General features: G+C 32.3%; 1 protein-coding gene across 1 annotated transcript; it reads left to right on the top strand.

Moving 5' to 3' along the window:
• Positions 1 to 1,019: 1,019 nt before the first annotated feature.
• On the top strand, positions 1,020 to 19,170 carry LOC148608937 (uncharacterized). Its single transcript, XM_088541845.1, has 10 exons — positions 1,020 to 1,255; positions 7,646 to 7,813; positions 8,829 to 8,993; positions 12,180 to 12,316; positions 12,560 to 12,741; positions 13,161 to 13,314; positions 14,013 to 14,069; positions 15,003 to 16,554; positions 17,333 to 17,424; positions 18,457 to 19,170. The coding sequence occupies exons 1-10, from the start codon at positions 1,089 to 1,091 to the stop codon at positions 18,588 to 18,590; spliced, it is 2,808 nt and encodes a 935-aa protein (XP_088397971.1). The 5' UTR covers positions 1,020 to 1,088; the 3' UTR covers positions 18,591 to 19,170.
• Positions 19,171 to 22,324: the final 3,154 nt, after the last annotated feature.

Raw genomic sequence — 22,324 nt, 5'->3', positions numbered from 1 at the left:
GATGACGACCATAAAACTTCTGTAGTGATGACTTCAATCTTGAAGCAACATAACAAAAAAGCAATAAGTTATTATATAAGATACTTTATCTTTAAAGGCAATAGACTATACACCTTACAGATGGTAATAAATATATTTTGTAGATTGTTTGAACTATTTTATAAAGTGGTCATTTATATAGAAATTTTAAAACAACCTTTTTTTATTCTTTTAATGTGTCACTTTTTGTATTCCGATTGAACCTCCAAAGTCAATAGTTATTTAATGTTAAATATGCGCTAATAATTGCTTCGATGTTTACAGTCTCAGCACCACTTATTTTAATAACAAATGTAAAGGTTGACGCTTTCCATATTGTATCTTATGACGACGTCACGAAAATAGACATCGACCGTTGTTACAACAACGTAATCCTCTACAATGTTCACCACAATATCAGCTTAATTGAAGCGCATAATCTTTGTGTTGTGGGTACATTTATTACATGTAAGTACCATGCAATAATGCATACCTTTTGTGCATTTTCTTACTTATTCTCCAGGTTGTCTATTAAAATATATCAAAAACATAAAACTAGAACTAACAAAAACAAAAAAAGATGAATCACAAATGAAAACTCAGGACCGACCAGTGGGGAACATATATATGCTTGAATTAAGAAAAAGTCCTTAATTCCAAAGCAACAAAATGATAAGTAAATACGCGGCATTAACGAACTTGAAAATTATAATGAAGTTGATAAAAATGGGTGGGGGGGGGAGTGCCCGATGAAATTTACCAGTCGATGGACTATTCATTCAGTGTGTTGTTATTTACCAAAATATCAAAATGACATATTTTAACAGAATTCATTTAATATTCATTTTCAATACATTTCATCGTGGCCATTCATCTGTAATAGTTGACGGAATAGCCTTATGGGAAATCAAGTTAGATAACATTTCATATCAGGTTAGATAATATTCCATTAACTATTTAGTTACTTAGTTTTTTTGTTGCTGGTAAATGCGAAGTAGAATTTAAATTGAAGATATGATATTATACTTAGTCCTTTTCATGTGAGCATTTTGGAAACATTTGAAAGTGAAATGTCGAAGCATAAAGCAATTCAGAGGCAGGAATTTGATAATACCGCTGGCCAAAGTGATAACGAAGACAACCCGAATTGGAAAGATAAGTTTTATGACTTTACTCAAAATACCACTTTACATGGTTTGCGGTATGTGGCAATGAGAGAAATTGGAAATTTACGGAGGTAAAGTCCGTGTTTATATTATCTAAACAAAGTATTTTATAGTTTTTTTTATAAAGTTAGTTTCGGTGTTGGATATCGTTTTTTTTAATTTTTTGAAATAAAAGCTTTTTTTTTATCTGATACAATGTCATTTGAATAATGGTATAACGCCCAAGTATATATACGACAATATTAAGATAAACATAAGACATTTTCAACAAATTTATATGTTTCCACTTCATACTTTACACATCAATATGATCTTATGATTTACCTATAAAGGACGGACGGATCCATTTGTATTCAATTAACTTTTGACTTAGTTGATAATCCGTTAAAAATTACTTCCAAACTGCAAACGTCTTTCCCGAAATACGTCACTTTCTACAAAACGATTGTGAACCGTTCGTGTTTAAGATAGTTTTATAAGACGTCGCTGTCCATTACTGGTAAACATTCTATGTTCGCAGAAGAAGTAAGCATCTTTTATTTTAAAGAACAACTTTCATGATTGTCGAATAGCCAATACAGTCAAGCCTCTTGATAGCGTGTTTATATTGCTTTATCCGAAAATAACTGAAGTATCTTTTATTCATCGTCGTTGAGATTGTGCATTAGCAAACCTTTAACCAATTAATCAAATGATTTCAAAGCGGAGGGCATTATTTATATTTTGTTTTCTTTAGAAAAAAAAAACACAACTAAATACATATTAGCCATTTTTATTTCGAAATGCTCCTTAAACACTGGAGAATTATAATATCAATATTTAGAAAAAATATGGTTGACGGATGTTTGAATTTGGAGCATAACATTTGAGAAATGCTGGGAATTTCGGCAGGAAACGTCGCCCTTCAATTAAGTATGTTAATATATGAGACTTAACAACAGACAATTTGTTATTGATAATCTAATAATATGGTATTAAAATAGTCAAAAGATTGTTTGCAAACCAATACTTTTTTTAGTATGGCAGATGATATAGCTGTCCTATAAGTCATCGCTAAGTAAAATCACTTATTTAAAATCATTACGTAGATTAAAAAGACAATCACAGCAAAAAGTTTCTTGACTCTTTCTTTAAATAATGAAGATTGATATATGTCTTCATTTTACACATCGTTGTATTGTTACACCTCATCGCCATTTCAAATAGTAAACGGCGGCTTTTCATTACAATTTTGTTCAACATCGTTTTATCCATCAAAAGAAAACAAACAAACAAACAACAACAACGAAATCCAAAGAACAAAAAAAAAAAAACAAAACAAAACAAAACAAAACAAAAAACAAACAAACAAACAAACAAACAAAAAAAAAAAAAAAAAAAAAAAAAAAAAAAAAAAACGACTTATATTGCAAATCATACTGAATACTAAAATGCATTTAAGACGAAAAGTAAGAAAGACTTATGAATAGAAGTTCATCGCACCAGCTATAGATTCTGTTTTGTAAAAAAAGCAGTAAATGGGCATACAAAAATTAGGACACTTTCTCGACAGACGAAAGGAGAAAAGTAAAAGGATTCCGAATTGAATGCACATTGGCATGAAGTTGAAGATGAATAACTTCCATTATTAATCTAGAGCCAAAATCTCTTAAATACAGTACATTTTAAAATAAAATAAAAAAGTTTATTAAATCGTATGAAAAAATGTAGAGGGCAACGTCTTTTGCTCTTTTTAATCTCTCGAAAGTAAAATAAACAAAATCGTATGGATATAGTGAAGAAGCTTCCAGCTAAAAACATTTTCATTTTATGGTAAATATTTCTTTAGATTAAAAAAAAAAAAAAAAAAAAAAAAAAAAAAAAACTAGTAAACATAGAATATTGCGAAAATTAGTAGAAAGGTCTGAAAAATTCCCAACGATGTTAGAACTGTTAAATTGCGATGCAAATGTTTGGTCATTCCCTCCGCGGGACTCGAACTCGTACCGCTGTGACATCTATGGCAACACCGCCTCACAAAGTTATATATATAAAGAGCATTTTTTATATATTTTTTATGAGATCTTGTTTTGTTCTTACATTGAGATACGTGACAAAATGGAGAATAAAAGGCATCGTGATATTGGTATCTCGCAAAACAAAGATTTGGGCAGTTTTCAGTTTGAATAACACCAGTGACAAAGACTATCCGAGTTGGAAATAAAAATTTAGTTAGAATAGCACATTTAGTGGTCTGCGGTATATAACATTGAGAGGGGTGGGGAAGGTGAAGTACAGATGAATTTAATAAAAGTAGTTTTCCATTGGATGTCCTGTTCATTATTTGAATGATTTTCGACTGCTGATACAATTAAGCGTCTAAGTTTTCATTCGGTTACTAAAAAAGTCGATTAAAGAATGAATAAACTTGATTTTGTTTAGAAAACATATTTAAACACAGAGAATAATGTAAAATACGAATGAGGTATTTCATATTTAATAATGCAGGCATTTTTGAAATAACTTTGGTCACAAAATCCACGAAATTGAATTCTACTGATTTTAGAGTGTTTTATGAATAAATGCGTATGAAAATATCTAAGTTTGCATTTCATGAAAACTTTGACAAATTTAACAGAGAAATTTACGGTTTGCTTGAGAGCCATTTGGAAATGCTAAGACTCGTTTTAATACTTTCAAATCTATTCTACAAAATCTGTGTTATTGTATTTTCTATTTTATAAATCTGTGGTGTTGCAGGTTGACGACTGATAAAGATCGGGATAAATACTCAAGTATTAATAATGGGAAAATTCAGATACATCCAAATCCAAGTTTGTGGTCTAAACATGAACGCAGGAATAAAAGACATCTACATTCACAATGAAAGCAAACCTAATAAAAAAAATTACATATAAAAACTGACGACAAGGAAAACAAAACCTATAAAACAACTGGGAGAGACAAACTGTGCTCCAGAAGAGTAATCGCTTCTCCAGTTACACCCGTCATATTGCTAGTGACTATAATCTGGTAATGGTCTGGCAGCAATGCAGGTCCAGACACGAATCATAAAGGGGTCTCATAACATTCAAACTCTACTAGTTCTACTCGTAAAACATATAAACTGCTTCTATTACTCATTTAAATAGCCATATTGTTCAAGATATTTTTATGGGCAATGACTGAAGCTAAAACATAAAGCGTATTACTTGATTAATGAATGAGCTTGAAACAAAGCTACTCCAAATATAATTTTACTATGAAGTATTCCTGTGAAATCCCTTTAACTTGGCGGCGATACAAATACGTGTATAATGTAGTAAAAACATATCTGAAATCATTAATGCGATAATCTATACACGCCAAGAAATACGTAATAAAAATGAAATTATTTTGTTGTAGCTATAATTGTACATTTTTTTATATTGTAGAGTACATCTTGTATAATAAATAATCTTAAGTGTTAAAACGTGATTATATATATACATATTTGTATGTTTGTTACTATTGAACTATACAACAAACGACTTCTCATTCAGTATTATCACCTTTCTATTCATCTAAGGCAATATCTCATCAGCATTTGTATATGGAGTTTTCACATCACAACTCATAAGCTGAGAACGCTTACCCTACTGGTGCAACTGGTCCAAGCTCCAGATTTTAGTGGAGTCCGAGTTGCTCATTTACTTGTTTTACCTTGTACGTATTATTTTGGCTATTTTATGTTTTGTGTCGTGTGTGTGCCGTTGGCATCTCGGTTCCCTTGATTACTGCCTTACGTTATGCCAGAGCTCGCCGTAACTACGCAGACCTTTTTATTACCGTGCTAGCTTCTTACAATTAGACTTATGGAACAAGGCTTTGTTGGTACAAGATTCAAGAAATCACTACACAAAGTTATGTCTCACCATAAACCCGTGGATCGTTACGGTGTATTCGTCTGCACCATGACAACAGATTTGTTCACCGTGTCATAGTTTTCCCTTTCTCTTTCATCAACACCGAACTACATCGTATGAGAAACATGGCGGGTGTGTCTAGAAAAGCAGAGGACGTTTACCCAATTGGTGTACCTGGTTCATGTTCTTAGTTAATTTGGTCATTTCATGTTCTTTGTTCCGTGTGTCTGTTTTCCCTGTCTATTCTTTATCAATGGACTAAATACTTTATCAAAGTATATACTTTACCTTTACTTCAAAAGCAATATATGTAAGCATAATTTGTTCCAACGTTAATAACGCCTTATTATTATTAGTTACCTGATACCTGTTCTCGATCATTTAAGAAACCCAAATTTTCCTTATTTTGACATATGTTGTACATTTTTATTACCCTTTTTTCAAAAAAGAAAATAGGGGGTCACCGAACTCATTTTCTTATAAATGGGCAATTTTGCCCTTAATTTGAGTTAACCATTTCCTATAGATGATGTAGTATATATGTTAATTGAAATCAAATTATGAAATGCCTTTATAGGTGTTATATGTTTAGCATACAATACTTTATAAAGGTAAACATATTTTTGTGTTTGACAATTTTCTTGTCATGGAATTATATCAATGTTTTTTCCTTGTATTTTAGAAAAAAAAATGTATTTTGAAAAATAGAAATAATTCACCATTGGCCACAAAACCATGATGAATTCGCATGATTTTCAGATTCTCTTAAATCCTTTTCGTGTTCCCGAATAAGACAGTCAAATGTATATTGAAAAATTGCAACAGCTTTTGTTAACAAAGTCAAGTAGAAATGAATTTTTAATGTTTGAATGCAGGTTATCGCTCACCGTTCGCGTGTAATTAGGCCTATTTAAATAAGGACAGCTATCAATACTATTTAAAAATACAAATCATATACATTGCAAATTTCGATATCCTGTACACGTGCTTAAAAGGGGTAACCTCTCATCAGCAGCATTAAAATCAAATACAAAGGAATATATCAATAAAAAAATATTGCATACAAAAAGTACTCAAAACCCACATTATCGAAATAGGAGGCAATGTGCAATACAAGATATGAATCCTCAGTGTATTCATGGGAAACAAAATTCTAGCGGAAATCAAAAGAATGCAATCCAGGGAAAGGATCAGGCATGAAAAACAGACACACACAACACAGTACATAAAATAAGCAAAACAATACCTACAAAGCAACAAAAGTAAATGAGCAACTCGGACTCCACTAAAACAGGGAGCATTGACCAGGTGCACCGGTAGAATAAGCAACCTCTGTTTGGCGAAAAAGACTCGCCGAATTGCTAATAAAAAAGTCAAGTTTGGGTTAAACCAAAGAGGAAGAGGAAGGGAAAACCTTGACACTTTGAACAAATTGGTTCTAATGATGCAGATGGATGAATTCCTGATGTCGGCCATAGTTATGACTTCAATCTTGTACCAACATAACACTGTAATAGAAGCCTAACTGTAAGAAGACTGTCGCAGCACAAAACAACTACGTAGTTACGGCAGGCTGTGGCATAACGTATGAAAGAGTAATCAAGGGAAACAAGATTATAGCGGTAATCAAAAGAATGTAATCCAGGGACAAAGACCAGACATGGAAAACAGACATACACAACAAAGAATATAAAGTAACTAAAATCATACATGCAAAGAAACAAAAGCAAATGAGCAACTCGGACTCCACTAAAAACTGGAACATGGACCAGGTGCACCGGTTAGGTAAGCGTCTTCTGCACAGGTGCTAATGGAATGTTGCCACAGATGAAACGAAAGTTGACAATACGGAATGAAAAGTCATCGTTGTTGTTGTTTAACGGTAATACTTCATCTATATAGCGAAAACTGAGAGAAAAGGATTTGGCAAAACGACGTTCCTTTAAATAAGATCGGCAATAAAATCACCGTTATAAGAATAAAGGAATAGGTCATCGAGTAGAGAAGCACAATTTATTACTATTGGAATGCCGCCGTTTGTTGAAAAAAAAAAACAAAAAACAAAACGCGTCCACCACATTGGATAAATATTCCTCGGTGTATTTGGGAGATGATTTGGCACCGTTTTTTTACGAAGTATGAAGAGCCTCTACCAAGTATTACATATCTGTATTTAGATTTACCGACTTTTTTGGAGTAAGAACGATGTATAATGTTTTGTTTTTGAAAATATTGTATATTCGGGGTTAGACTAATGGGTCGGTGAATACCATCGGAGACCATAGGTTAACAAGCAGTGGAATCGACCCAGTGGTAATAAAATACAAAAAAATACCAATCATGTATATTGTAAATTTCGATATGATGTACATGTGTTTCAAGGAGTAACCTTTCATCAGCATCAATCAAGGAATAAAATTGTAGAATTTATTGTATTTTAACAATATTGTAACAAGTGGAATAATCGCCATGGTTCCTTATACAAAGTGTCACGTCACGGTTGATCAAAATAACTTGCATTCAACAAAGAACATGATAATTTTTCGATATATTTAATATGAATGTTCTTTTTTGCAGATTTCTTTGGGTATTGCTGGTGTGTGCAAGCTTCGCTATTATGGGCTATCAGATCGGCGACAGAGTTATTTATTACAGTAAATCACCAATCAATGTCAATATCAAGAATAACCTTAACGATTCACTAAAGTTTCCATTTGTCACAATATGTAACCAGAATTCGTTTAGGTTTGTATTTTATTTGATATAATTTAATCATTTTCATTCGCCGTATATTTTTATGTTAGGTAAACACAAAATAAAAGAAATACCATATATTTCAAGAACAAAGTTATGACAAATTAAGTTTTACTTCACCGACAACCAAAACAATTGCGGAATGATGTTCAAAACCTATCATCGTCATAACAAAGATTAAAAAGTAATCATGGGAACCCGATTCTAGTGGAAATTCAAGGAATGTAATTCGGGGACAAAGTGCAGACATGGAAAACAGACACACAAAACAAAGTACATAAAATAACCAAAATAATACCTACAAAGCAACAAAAGTAAATGAGCAACTCGGACTGCACTAAAAACTGGGGGCATGGACCAGGTGCACCAGTAGAGTAAGCGTCCTCTGCTTTTTTGAAACATCCACCGAGCTGCCCCTTAAAGTCAAGTCCGGGGTAGACGAAAGAGAAAAGGAAAACTATGATACGTTGAACAAACTAGTACACATAGTGCAGATGGATACACCGTAAAGCATCGAGATTTTTTCGTTATATGTAACCGAAAACGAAAATATTAGAAACGTTAAGTTAACTTGTTCAAGAACCACAGTTAACAGTTGCAAGGTTATAATTAGTTATCATAACGATTAAACTCATTTTATAGCATAGCAACACATTTGTTCATTTGTGTTCTTTATCATTCTTTATTTCTACTTCAAAACGGAAATAAGAAATTGTTTAGAATAATGAACGACCTCTAAATTCTCAATCATTTCTTGACATCCACATTTCGGTCTTACCGTACATTTAGGAGCTCAGTAATATTTATGGAGATTCAGAAATATTACAAGAAGTTATTATATCGTGCTTAAAGAGAATCATTGAACAACGATCGAAATAACTTTTGATTTATTAACATGTTGAGTGTATCCTGTTCCCTAACATTGTTTTTACTGCAGTCGTGCATTCAAATAAATTCAAGATCTTTGCGATTATTTTCTTTTTATCACCCTCTTTTTCCGTTTAAGGATATCTGCAGCTGACAAGAACAACTGGTATGATTTGATTGAGCAACTTTTTAATAAAGATATATCCACGGGAGAAATAAATTGGGATGAATTGAATTTAAGAAAAGTGAAGTTCAGTGAAATGTTTTTGAAAGCTGGTCATTTAAAAGAAGATATGATTTATAGGTATCTATATCTATATCAGTTTCTGTTACATATGATGGATTTCTTCAAATATTGTAAACTTAAATAGAAAAAGAACAGATATGGTGAAACGTAACAAAGGCACCAGCGTATCTAAATATAAAATCGTAAATACATTCAGAAGTCACAAAAAGGTCTTCAATAAGTGTAAACACACCTTTTAGTATGCTCTTAGAGGTCCCGACAAAAAAGTAATCAAATGCAGGGAAACTGAATGATAACAATTCTTCAAAATCAAACTCAAAAGTAATGTAACGACACAAAGACAAATTAATGACCAACCTCTCCTGATTGTGGACAGGTACATGTCTGTGATGGGATTAAGTTAGTCTTATAAGGCCTAACCATGCCCTTTAATATTAGGTCAAAAATGAACTGAAAAAAATAACAAACAAGCAAAACATGAAATTCGTTCAATAAAATATCAAATTCTCTCAATGGAAAACCTCAACATAAACCATATAGACAAATAAGACAAATTTTAAGAAGGCTCACAGATAGCTCAGAACATATAAAAGAATGGCAATACCATAAAAAAACTACCACCATTAGAAATTCACTACAATTCTAGAGTACTAAATAGGTAAGATTCCATGTAGAGCAATACTTAAAAATGACTTCGTTTTTACGCAGGGATGCAATTATGGGTCGAATATATATCTCTATTGTTAGAGATTATTATTATTATATCTTAAAGCAAGGTTCAAAGAATAGACAATGATTTGCAAATCGTATCCTTCATCGATTAATTTTTAAGGGCAGTCGATAAAACCATCGGATTTTGTTTAAAAGGAATGTACTTTTTAGACTCAATGAGTACTTTAATTTTGGCTACCAAAACACATTTGAAACTAAGCAGAAAACTGATACACCTAAGTCGGTTTCATGACATGAACTTCGCCTTTACATGAATGATAAAGGAGTTCGAAATTTTATGACAAATGCTATGTTTTGCCTTTCCTATTGTAAACTTCCCTTTTCTAAGTTGACCGATATGACGATAAGTCAAATATCTTCAATTAGTTTTATGTCTTGCCGGATTTACAACTCACCGAAGTTTATCTTTACCAGAAATTATTCAATACAATCCGACATCGTCCGCATGCGTGTCAGGGAACGCTTCTGTGCTGGGTTACCTGATATCTATTCCATGTTTTTGTGGAAGTTCATATTGAATTTTAGTTTTGCTGAGTCTTTGTGCGCCTCTCAAATTTTTATATGTGTTTTTGTTTAGTTTGCACTTGTATGTACGACAAAAACATCTTCAAACATGTGCAAAATAGCGAAAAAAACGCAATGTTCGTTTCTAATTGAAGGCACGAGACCACAATTAATTTTAAGTGCATTTCAATATACACATTTGAGCAGATTAAAAAAATTCCATTGGCGCAAACTGAATAAAACTTCTCTGGCCTAAACATATCTACAAGCTGGATTTTATATATAAATCTTAAAAAAATTTACCGTAATTTTCTGAAATCAATTGACATGACCCGGAGATAGGGTAAACATAACAAATGAACAGAGTTAAAAGTCTTAAATTTTAACTTTCTTCCACTGAACCAAGTACAACTTGTAGTCAGAAGTGTTTAATAAAAAAAAAATCCCAAGTAATTTTGACCTATTTTCTCTCGGTGATGGATTTTGCTTCTTATTTCGATAGATTTGGTTATAAGTACTTCTTGTATACAACTAATATTTTTATTATGATCTTCCTATATATTTGATTTTAATGCTGCTGATGAGAGGTTACTCCTTGAAACACGTGTACAGCATATCGAAATTTACAATATATAAAACAGGTATTTTTTGCATTTAAGAACCACTGGGTCGATACCACTGCTGGTGGACCTGAGATACCCGAGGGTATTCACCAACCCAGTAGTCAGACTTGTCTGACCCCGAATAATATCACATATCATCTACCATTTTTATGAAATTTTGCAGTATTCCGAATTTAAAAACACGTAAAACACCGAGGCTTCATTCCTTGCATTGCATATGGTAGAACCTCTCGGTGATGGACTTGGCTTCCTCTTTCGATAGATTTGGTTTTGAGTACTCCTTCAACTAATATTTTGATTACAATCTTCCTACATATTTGATTTTAATGCTGCTGATGAGAGGTTACACGTGTACAGCATATCGATATTTTTTGCATTCTACCAAGTGCAAGCAAAACTTCATCAAGTAAAATTTTAGTACAAATCTGAAAAAAAAAGAGGAAGGTTCCTATACCAAAGTTATATATTCGTATCCAACGTAAATCAAGGCGGATTAATTGTGGCTCCGTAAAAAAAAAGGAATCCGTCAATAATGAAAGAATAATTAACTGGGAGTGGAATCCAGACAACTAGGATTAGAACGATAATCAAAAGAATACAATCCAAGGATAACCCGACAGGAAAAATATTCACAAAAAAACGTGAAATAACTAAAATATCACTCACACAGAAACAAAAATAAATTAGCAACCAGGACTCCACTTCAAACTGGGAGTATGGAACATGTGCACCGGCAGGGAAGGGGTCCTCAGCTTTTCTAGTAAAATCAACCAATTACTTCATAAAAAAATTATACCGGGTTATACGAAAAAGGAAGGGAACAAATGAACAAAAAGTTACTAATGGTGTAGATGGATACAACATAAAGATCCAGGAATTTATGATGAAAACCATCAAACTTGTGTAGGGATGACTTCAGTCTTGTAGCAACATAACTCTGTTCCAGAAGCTAAATTGTAAGAAGTCTAGGACGGTACAATGAATGCATGTTTTCGGCAAGGTTTGACATAACGCAAGGAGTTTTATCTGAAAAATCCATACGCAGTGCGGAAGGGATGTTGCCAAATATTAAAGAAAAGTTAAAGATACGGAAGGAGAAGTCGCGTTTGCCATAGGCTTTGGTCATGAGGTTTTCCTTTTCATCGATCTCTAAGAATTGACTTCATTGTGTCTTTATGTCCATAACTCGTATTGCGATGCATAAATACGCATCTAAGGTTGTTTAAAGACAAACCGTCATTTTAATAGCGGAAAATTAGATCAAAGGATCTTGCACTGATGTTTCTTCTTTTGGAGAAGATCAATTATAAAGTCAGCCTCATAAACGTGTGAAGGAATAGGTTAGCAAGTAGCAGTGTTATTTTAAATCTTCAATTTGTTTCAGTTGTTTTTACAACAGACAAAAATGTGATGCGAAAGACTTTGAAGTTAAATTGACCTACTACGGTCGCTGTTACACATTCAAACCTAAGAAAAAGTCAATTGTCAGTGATAATGGTGAAGTTCTAGCAACAAAAACTGGTAAGTTTTATCAAACTCAATTAACTGTTTGTAGTTTTTTGTTTGTTTACCAAACCATTATCAATGAAAACGAAATGAAATTACAATCTTCTATTGCGCTGTGGTTTTGTTGTCATTGTTTAGATACATTGATACAATTCGTTCCTTCGTTATTATAAATTCAATCCAATGCAATTTATTCCCTTTTGTTATGTCGATATTCCAAGTAACTAGTAACATTTAATACAATTTACACCTTTTTAGGTTCCGATAATGGACTAAAACTAATAATAAACATTGAGCAATATGAATTCATGAACGGCCCAAGTCTTGCTTCAGGAATACAAATATTAGCCCACCATGATACTAGTGTACCCAGAGTGATGGAACTTGGATTATCTGTTCCTGTGAACTCCTATGCTCTGATTGGACTTGATCTCACCGTAGTAAGTCAATTCGTTCACTCTTCATCATTATAGTCCTGTCTAGTTACTTGTTTATAGATTACTATTTTTGTTTTCAATTTTACTTTTAGTAACCTATTAAAATTCGTGTATGACTAATAACTCTCATTGAAATTAAAACTAAACCGGACGTGAGTCTTGCGTCACAAAGTATGCTGCCATGTACCAGGAACGGAAACACGATTAGGTCAAAAAAAATAAAACAATATCAGTTAATGAAAAAAAAAAACAATACTGAAATTTATATTGCACTATTATCTGCTTGTGTAAGTAATTAAAAAAACCTGACAAATTCAGCGTTGACAAGAACCTATATAGGATATTTTCTGATATTAGTTAGGCTTAGAAACCTTTATTTAATATTATATGACAATAAATCACACCAATGGCTTAAATTTCAGATTAGAAATTTGCCTAAGCCTCTCGGACAGTGTGGAAATAAAGAACTGTTGTACAGCAGAGAGTACTTCAAAGATGACTGCATATTTGAATGTGTGACCAAAAGAGTTGAATCATTGTGTGGCTGTCGAAGCTATCTTGTTCCGAATACAACGGGTTTGCTATCGATCAAATCAGTTTTGAAAAAAGTAGTACTAGTGGTGGTTTACGAGAATATTTTGGCAAACTAAATACATACATTTAGAAGACGTGTAACATACCATATTGCTATTAAATTGAAATCGTTGGCTTGCTTAAAGATCATTTACCTTTTTTTTTAGGAAAAATATGTGCAGTCATTCTTAAAGGAATTACAAGACAATGCTTAAACTTATTTTTTAAATTTTGATTTTGATTGAAGAATTGTATAAGTGACTTTAAAAGAAAATCATGTAAAATGTAGAATATCATCTTAGCTTCAACTCTTCTTTTAGTCTTTGAATATTACCTCGATACAAATATTACATTAATTGCCAGATTGTTTTTTTTTTTTTTTTATCTCACTTGGGGTATGTGTGGGCTACTGTCATCACTTTTCGTTCGTCGTTGACGCCAGGTGTTTGTCGTTGTAAACTTTTCATAAATCTGACGTCACTGATCAGGTAAATGCAAAATTTTGCCATCATCTGTAATACTGAGCAAGCGACACACATGGCCGTCATGTCTATTTATATATCTATGTCTTGCGTTAAAGATACTGTGAATTACATACCTCAAGTCATGGTGAAGTTCTGAATGGGCAGCACATACTTAAATACAAAGCAGGGTATAAAATAGCTAACATCATGAAAACAATTACAATTTTTTCTTTACAGATGACCTGGAAGAATGTACAGTCAAAAAGTATTTTCAATGTTACAAGAAACAATTTGGTAAAATACATACATTGTAGTGACCTAAATAAAAAAAATGACATATTCAAATGCATTTAAAAAAAGAAAATATTTTAAAAATATTTTACTATATGCTAAGAGTAATCAAGGGAACCAAGGTTATAGCGGTAATCAAAAGAATTTAATCTAGGGACAAAGACCAGACATGGAAAACAGACATACACAACAAAGAACATAAAGTAACTAAAATCATACATACAAAGTAACAAAAGCAAATGAGCAACTCGGACTCCACCAAAAACTGGGAGCATGGACGAGGTACACCGGCAGGATAAGCGTCCTCTGCTTTTCTAGAAACACTCGCCGAGTTGCTCATAAAAAGTCAAGTCCTGGGTAGACAAACGAGGAAAGGAAAACTATGACCCGTTGAATAAATCAGTTTTCATGGTGCAGATGGATACACCATAACGATCCACGAGTTTATGATGATGACCATAAAACTACTGTAGTAATGACTTCAATCTTGTAGCAACATAACCCTGTTCCAAAAGCCTATTTATTAGAGTTCTAGCGCAATACAAAAAGTCTGCGTAGTTTCGGCAAGCTCTGGCATAACGTACGAGTTGTGATATGAACGTACGCATGTGCTGAAAAATAATGGTATTAGTAAGAAGTCGGTTTATTCAACTCTCCACATGAATAATGAATACGTTGAAGAATATTTATTTAAAAGGTAAAAATGTTACTTATTTCAACTGAAACATAAATAAAACGTGCCAAAAAGAAGATAGGGGGCCCTACAGCAACTTTCCCATGCTTTCAAATTATATTTGAGAGTTCTTGTTGCTTTATTTTTTGTAACTTTTTTGTATTGTTGTTTATATTTTTGTATTGTATTATTTAGGTAGGTTGGGTTTCGTTATAAAAGTCGTATGGTTACCTTTCAATCAATCAATAAATGATTCGTTTCAGAAAAAATTTCCACTAAGAGCACCAAATACTGTGATTGTCCAACTGCATGCGTGTATAGTGTTTACAATCCTGTTATGTCATACTCTTCAACAAAAGAAAATGCAGTTAATACCGTACGAGAGAATCCATTAGGATATGGAACGCTAATTATACCGTCACAAAGAAAATTTAAGAGAAAATTAAAACAAGCGATGGAAATTCACCACAGAAAAGACGCAATTAAACTTCAGAAATTCAACCAGTTAAGGAACGATTTACGACAGGCTCGCATAGACCTAAAACACACTCTTGATAAGGACCTTCAATCTATGATCAACAAATGGATTGTTGAGTTTAAATCTTGGATAGAATTTGATAAGAATATAATAGAGAAGAGAAAAAAACTTTTCAAATATCAAATATATAATATAGAGAAAAATTTCATTACCGCTAGGGACATCATGGAAGAGAAGACATTTACATCCATATGCCAAGGGTATCTGGGACTTACGGAAGCTGTCAAGTACACCATTGATGCTCTAACAAGAGGTAAGGAAAGTGATAGTGAAACTAACGTAGTTTTTTATTCAACTAAACGTGACATTAACATAAAATCTGCCATTATTGAACGTGCACTTAATGATTATAAATCACTTTATAATGCATATTTGAAAGGTTTGCCTCTATATAACGAAACTTTTAAGCTTTACGATATAGAAGACAATCTGCAGATTGTACCAAAGGCTCTTTTTAAGAAATCACTCACTGATTATAAAGACAAAGTCAAAAAGTCTGGACTGTTTGAGTTTAAGGAAAGTATAAAAGATATATCGCGAAGCCTCAACGATTATGTAGTGCTCTTAGACAAAGCTCATCAAGGTAGAAAATTTAACAGGACAGAAATAGAAGACAAAACTAGTAGATTTGTATCAGGTTGTACTGCGATTTTGAAAAGCAAACGTAGTTTTTACAAAAATTGTATAGACAGACCATTAGAAATTTTAAAAGAAGAGTCGGCAAAGTTTGGAACGGCCGCTGCTGATTATATCTTTTCTCTTGAGACTATTATTGATAATCTGAAATCAATAAAAACGACATTTCAAGACGTTCAACATCAGGAAATGAGAAGTATTCAGGAATTCCTTCAAATTTGTAGAGATTATGTACAACTTGGCAATATAACTAAATTGGAACTTCACGGACTTGCTGTTGTCGAAAAAGACAGTATTGCTAAAATAGTGAGTTTCATGGGCGGATTAAAAATAAGCGGACATAACATACATGAGAATGTCATGAAGTTGAAAGACACATCAGAAACGATTTGGAAAATGGTTCTAGAAGATGAAAATATGATTCCTTACTATGAATATAAAAATGAAAGCCATTTTTTACTGGATTTTACACAGTTTTATACTAACGGTAGACGGGCTATGATTATAGACAGTATCTCAACCTGGTCTCCTGATAAGTGGAACGATTACAACGCAACTGATTTGGATGAAAAATTTGTGGAGCTGTATAATGATTTGCTTAGTTTTAAAAAAGAGACAATAATTGACGAAAATTTCGATCGGTATGCTAATCTTTTTATAATATTCACTTCCAAATATTTGCAAAAAGATACCGAAACATTATCAATTCGACAATTCAAATACTTCAAAACTCAAGTACATGCTCTTAATTTGAAAACATGAAACACAGACGATCTATGAACACATTGAAGCGAACCCATTGAAAAGACAACACACCAAATCTGAAGATAAGGATAACAAAATATAACACACACACACACACACACACAAATGAAGCACTAGCACTATGACATCCCAAAAACATACACACAGAAAAATATATTAAAAAAAAAAAAAAAAAAAAAACGCGAGTGACATCATCTTCGGGGATAAGTGTGTCCTGCTCCGGCAACAGCAACCTTCATATTGCAAGTGAGTATCATTATGCAAATAAATAAAAAAAGAGAAAAAGTAATATGTGAAAAATATGTTGCACCTTCTAGATGAAGATGGTCACAATTTTGAATTTTTATGTAGGGAAAGTACTGATAATAGTCAAAACAAAGAAGTGAAGTTCACTCATTTTTTTAACATTAAAGATCACTATATATTAACCATTTCTTTTTTTACCAGTTCCCGACCCTTTAATTATTTTGTTTGTTCTCAAATTGACATTTTGCATGTAAAACAAATATACAATGATGTAAAAGATAAATATCAATCTTTTCTCATATTATATTGAAAAGCTTAATGGTAAATATATGCCTCATCTTCCATTTTCACCCTAATTGTAAAGCAAATACGTGATAGTAGTTACCTGTTAAATTGATATATTTTCAGGGAAAACTACTTGTCAGTAGATATTTTCTACAGAGACCTTAGTTACGTGGAGATAACTCAGTATGAAGGATATGATATTTTTGCCTTATTATGTAAGTTTTAAAATTTGAATTCAAACTTAATCTTATCACATAGTAGAATACAACGAACATATTGAGCGCTGTCACTTCAATTCAAAGTGTCCAAAAGACATAATTTCTGTTTAACAGGTCTTAAATGCGTACAACTTCTTTGTTCGCAAACAAATTGTTATTTTTTATATGTTGTAGCTTATTTTACTGGGTTTAATTATTTCTAATTTGCCATGTACATCCCCCGTTAATTGGAAACATTGTTTATAATCTACTTTAGTGGTTATGTATATCTGTAATTTATATATAAATACTTTATTCTGCTAAATTTATACAGATGTAGATATGGGTTAACATGTGGTGGATAAAATCAGGGCGATGAGTATATAGCTAAATGAGAATTCATTTTCTTATTGACAATTTTGAGAAATTAACATAAATTGCGGAGTTTAGATTTTATGTGGTATTCATAAGTTAATTAAACTTTAACACGTTGTAATTCACTATAAACTTCTTATCTATTTATAATTTGCTTTCTAGCATGAAATATTTGCATTGTAGTATATAATGATATCCATCACGTTTATTGCCATCTCCACAAAAAGGGCAGATTCTGTTATCTCTAGATATGTTATTCAATAGAAAGTTCATGATTTATGAGTCGAAATTTACATTCCTCTTTTATTAAGTATATCAAAATATTTTTTCAATACCATAACATGTTTTAATACTGGGTAGCTCAGCGTTTTAACGCCATTTTGAATACTTGAGTATTATCTTTGGGTAATGAGGTCAAGAAGTGTCTTTTCAGCAGTGCGTATTTACCATTCACCATTATAGATATTGTTTCAATATTTCTGTTTGTCTTAGATGTGAGAACGTATTAAGTTTAAATAAAGTTTTTTCCCATAACCTTGATTTGTTTGTGATATAAAGTGTTAACCATTGTCACTTATTTATAATTCCCCTTTATATATTTAAGGTTGGGCATCTTTTGTCTGTTGTTTTCTTGTCTTTCAAAAATAATAACAATTATGACGTATCATATTTCAGGCGACATAGGAGGTTCCATGGGCCTCTTCATTGGGGCAAGTGCTATCACTCTGTTTGAGTTATTGGACGTTTTACTCAACATTTCAATTAATAAAGTACGAAGAACTAAAATACCAACTGGAGAAAACACATAAGAAATAAATAATGTTTAAATACATAAGACTCTAAGAATCCATGTTATATCTGTACATTCTGTAAAGTTTGCGCTTGAATATAAATACATTTGTAGAAGATATAGAGACATGTTCAACAAGACATTTTGTAAGTACTGTGTGAAAAAGCTCGCTTCAGGTTGCTTTGTGTTTACTTTTTTCTACCTTTTGACCATGCCTTAAAGTAGTCCACTGGACTTTCAGTTTATCACAATTTTTTACATAATGACAAATGATTTTCTATATAAATGTGAAATATAAGGCAAAATTATTTAATTTCTGATGTGAAGCAAAACACATCATTTTCCACTTAGTAAGAGTAGCATATTAACTTAGTGTTGAAATGAAAGTATGTTTTATAGACGAATATAATAGATCCATTGTAAACATACAACAATTTTAGTAGTTCATTTCATTTATTATGATACAGTTGGGTTAGTACGAAACTGTTATTATAGAATGTCTAGTTAGTCTCTTACACAATGTTTGTATGTTATTCTGTTTTACTCATGCTTCTCTTCTGTGAAAATAAAAAATGATTATGAAATAAATGAATAAGTTGGTAGAAGTTTCATTTTGGACTAATTTTGAATTTTGATGACATATAGATAAGAACAACCGTGCTAGCTTTGGGGATAATTCTAACAATACGGAATCAACAACTCGCTAAAATAAAATATTATCATTTTAAGAAGATTTCCATATCAAATTTTACATTCCAGAAAGTACAAATTGATTGACTGCTGTGCACACCACAAGTCGTATCATATTTACTTTTTGAAGGCCTTTTCATCTGCAAAATTTTATCAGCGACTTTGAGGCATAGAGTTCATAAAATATTTACTGACTAAATTGGTACCGTTTAAATAGAACCATTTTAATCCGTAATTTGGTTGGAAAAAAGTCAAATAGTTAGTTTAATCTAAACATATTTCATTTGTAGAATAAGTACAAAAGGGATTGGCTAAACCACCTGACTGTTCTTGCAAAAACTCTCCATTCAAATATGGTCCTTCCGCTCACGTCGTTCGAATCTCTGCGTAATATCCTTTCTAAAGGTCCCAAGTACCGTGAACTACGCTCCATAAATTGGAATTATAGCTTTAAAGTCCTTATGGATGCTGTTGAGGACTACGCAAGAAAATGGATAAAACGATAACAAGAAGACATGGATTCTCTGTCAGAGTGATAAAGGCCGTGAGGTCCTTAATTTTGAAACGAAATAAAATTTTAAGTAGTCAATGAGTGCCAATGCTACATCAGTTTTCTAGGACCCTGATGTAGCAAAAACATTTTCTACTATACATGACAAATATGTTGTCGTACCAGCAAACAACATTGTTTTTGTCTGCAAAACGTTTTACATCCAATGTTTATTATCAGAGATAGACGTAGAAAATAATAGCAGTGATAAGACTTATACTGTTTCCACACTCTCCAAAGAAGAAATTGTGAAAAACCATAAATATGTGCTATCCTCTTTTGGTCTCTCTACCAAGGACGATGACTGCGATTTACCGTCTATGTACTGGATTCCTAAACTCATAGCTGGATCTGCAAAATGTACCACCAAACCTCTTTCAAAACTTTTAACTTCTATACCTACAGCTGTCAAAGAGGGTTTGCAGTCCTACCACAACACTTGTTACTCAACAATGTATACTTCTATTCCACATATTCAGTTAAAATCCCGACTTAAAACATTATACGTCGTTTTTCCAAAAAAGATGGTACACCTAGATATAAATATATAGTTTTTGGTAGAGATTCCACATTCTTTGTGAGAAATAATTACAAATCATCTTTCAAATATACAGAAGAAGATGTTTACAAAATGCTGGATTTTTTAATCGACAACATATTTGTCCAGTGTGGTGGACGCGCTTTTCAACAAACGGTCGGCATTCCAATAGGAACAATTTGTGCTCCTCTAATTTCTGACTTATTCCGTCACTCTTATGAGGCTGATCTATTCCGAAAGAACGAATATCGTTTAGCTTGATCTTTTAATCTCAGTTTCCGCTATATGGATGACGTGTTATCTTTAAACAATCCTAATTTCGGGGATTTGATACATCGTATCTACCCCAAAGAACTTAAGATAAAGGATATTACAGACACTGTAAAGTCAGCCTCATATCGTGACCTAAACTTAGAATTCGATGGTAAAGGAGGACTATTGACTAAACTTTACGACAAACGTGATGACTTTTCATTCAAAATTATCAACTTTCCTTTCATCTGTGGCAAAATCCCTTCAGCACCTGCGTATGGAGTGTTCATATCACAACTCATACGTTATGCCGGAGCTTACCGAGACTACGCAGATGTTTTGTATCGCAATAGAATTCTAAGAAATAGGTTTCTGGAGCAGGGTTATGTAGCTACAAGATTGAAGTCATTACCATAAAAATTTTATGGCCATCATCACGAACTCGTGGTATGTTATGGTGTATCCATCTGCGCCATGAAAACTGATTTGTTCAACGTGTCAGTTTTCCTTTCCTTGAATACTCTTACATATGAAGTATTTTCCCATTAAAGAAATATACAATAATTTTATGAGCATGCGCATACAGAAATATAAGTTTTTGAAAAATAATAATGAAGGAATTAGTCATTTAAAGTTGATAAGAAAGGGGGAGAGAAACGCTTTTGAAAGGTAAATATATGGAACACAAAAGAAAACTTGTGTGTCAATACTTTTTCCACATTCGTCTTCATAAACTAATTTTCGGTCCTTAAATTTTCTAAGGCATTTATATACTTATAAATTACTAATACACATAACTTTACATGTTTCCATAATGTATGGGTACATATCTTCGCACCAGTAAGGATTTTTGGGTTACAACGAAATGGCCTTCCTCCTTATGCCTTTAACTTCGTATGTCATTTAAATTTCTATATTTCATGTGATAAAACTTGTTGTGGTTTAAATTACCATGAAAACCCAGCAAATCCACAAAGTTAAAAGAAGATCTGATGTGTTTGGATTGATTTGAACTGGATTAATGCAAGTGTACATGACATTTTAGTAACAGTCATCAACCTGTGTGTTCATGAAATTAGTTGAAGAGAAGAAAAAAATAATAAAATAAAATAAAATAAACAATAGGCAAAATTTAGATAATCACATTTGTATCTATATATTGTCACCACTTAATATACATAATAAATTTGATAGACAAAATAATGACTAAAGTTAATCTCTAAGAATTCCACAGACTGTGTTTTCCAACTTAGTTACAGACTTATGGTTTGGTCGTTTGTTCGCAACGTTATTTTCCCCATTATTTTTAATTCAGAGTCATTTTTTTCAAATCCAAATTTTTAGTCTAAATCAGGTGGTTTATTAATTATTGGTATCATTTATTGTACATTGACACGACCAATGGACTTTAGATAGCAATAGTTGTAGTTTATTTAGAGGTGGAAATGCGTATCTTGTCAATAGAGCACACCTAATATTTCTAGTAGACAGATTTTCATATTTTTCCCAAAAGATTATTTTGAATGAACATACTTCAGAATTTTAATGTAAACAATACTATCTTTAAAAATATAGTTGATGCAGTAAAGTTTCTTTTTACTTATAATTTTCTACATTTCATTCAGGAAATAACACATTGCATGCACTTTAAATTTTTGATACATTTTGGCCTATCGGGAAACAGAAATGCGATCAGGTAACTTTTGTTTCCATGGAAGAGCGA

This window comes from Perna viridis, chromosome 8 (assembly GCF_037379345.1).
Source record: "Perna viridis isolate PV_CMFRI_1.1 ecotype Kerala chromosome 8, ASM3737934v1, whole genome shotgun sequence".
Taxonomy (NCBI): Eukaryota; Metazoa; Mollusca; class Bivalvia; order Mytilida; family Mytilidae; genus Perna; species Perna viridis.
The sequence above is the reverse complement of the archived record's forward strand: the minus strand, read 5'-3'. Positions and strand labels throughout refer to the sequence as shown.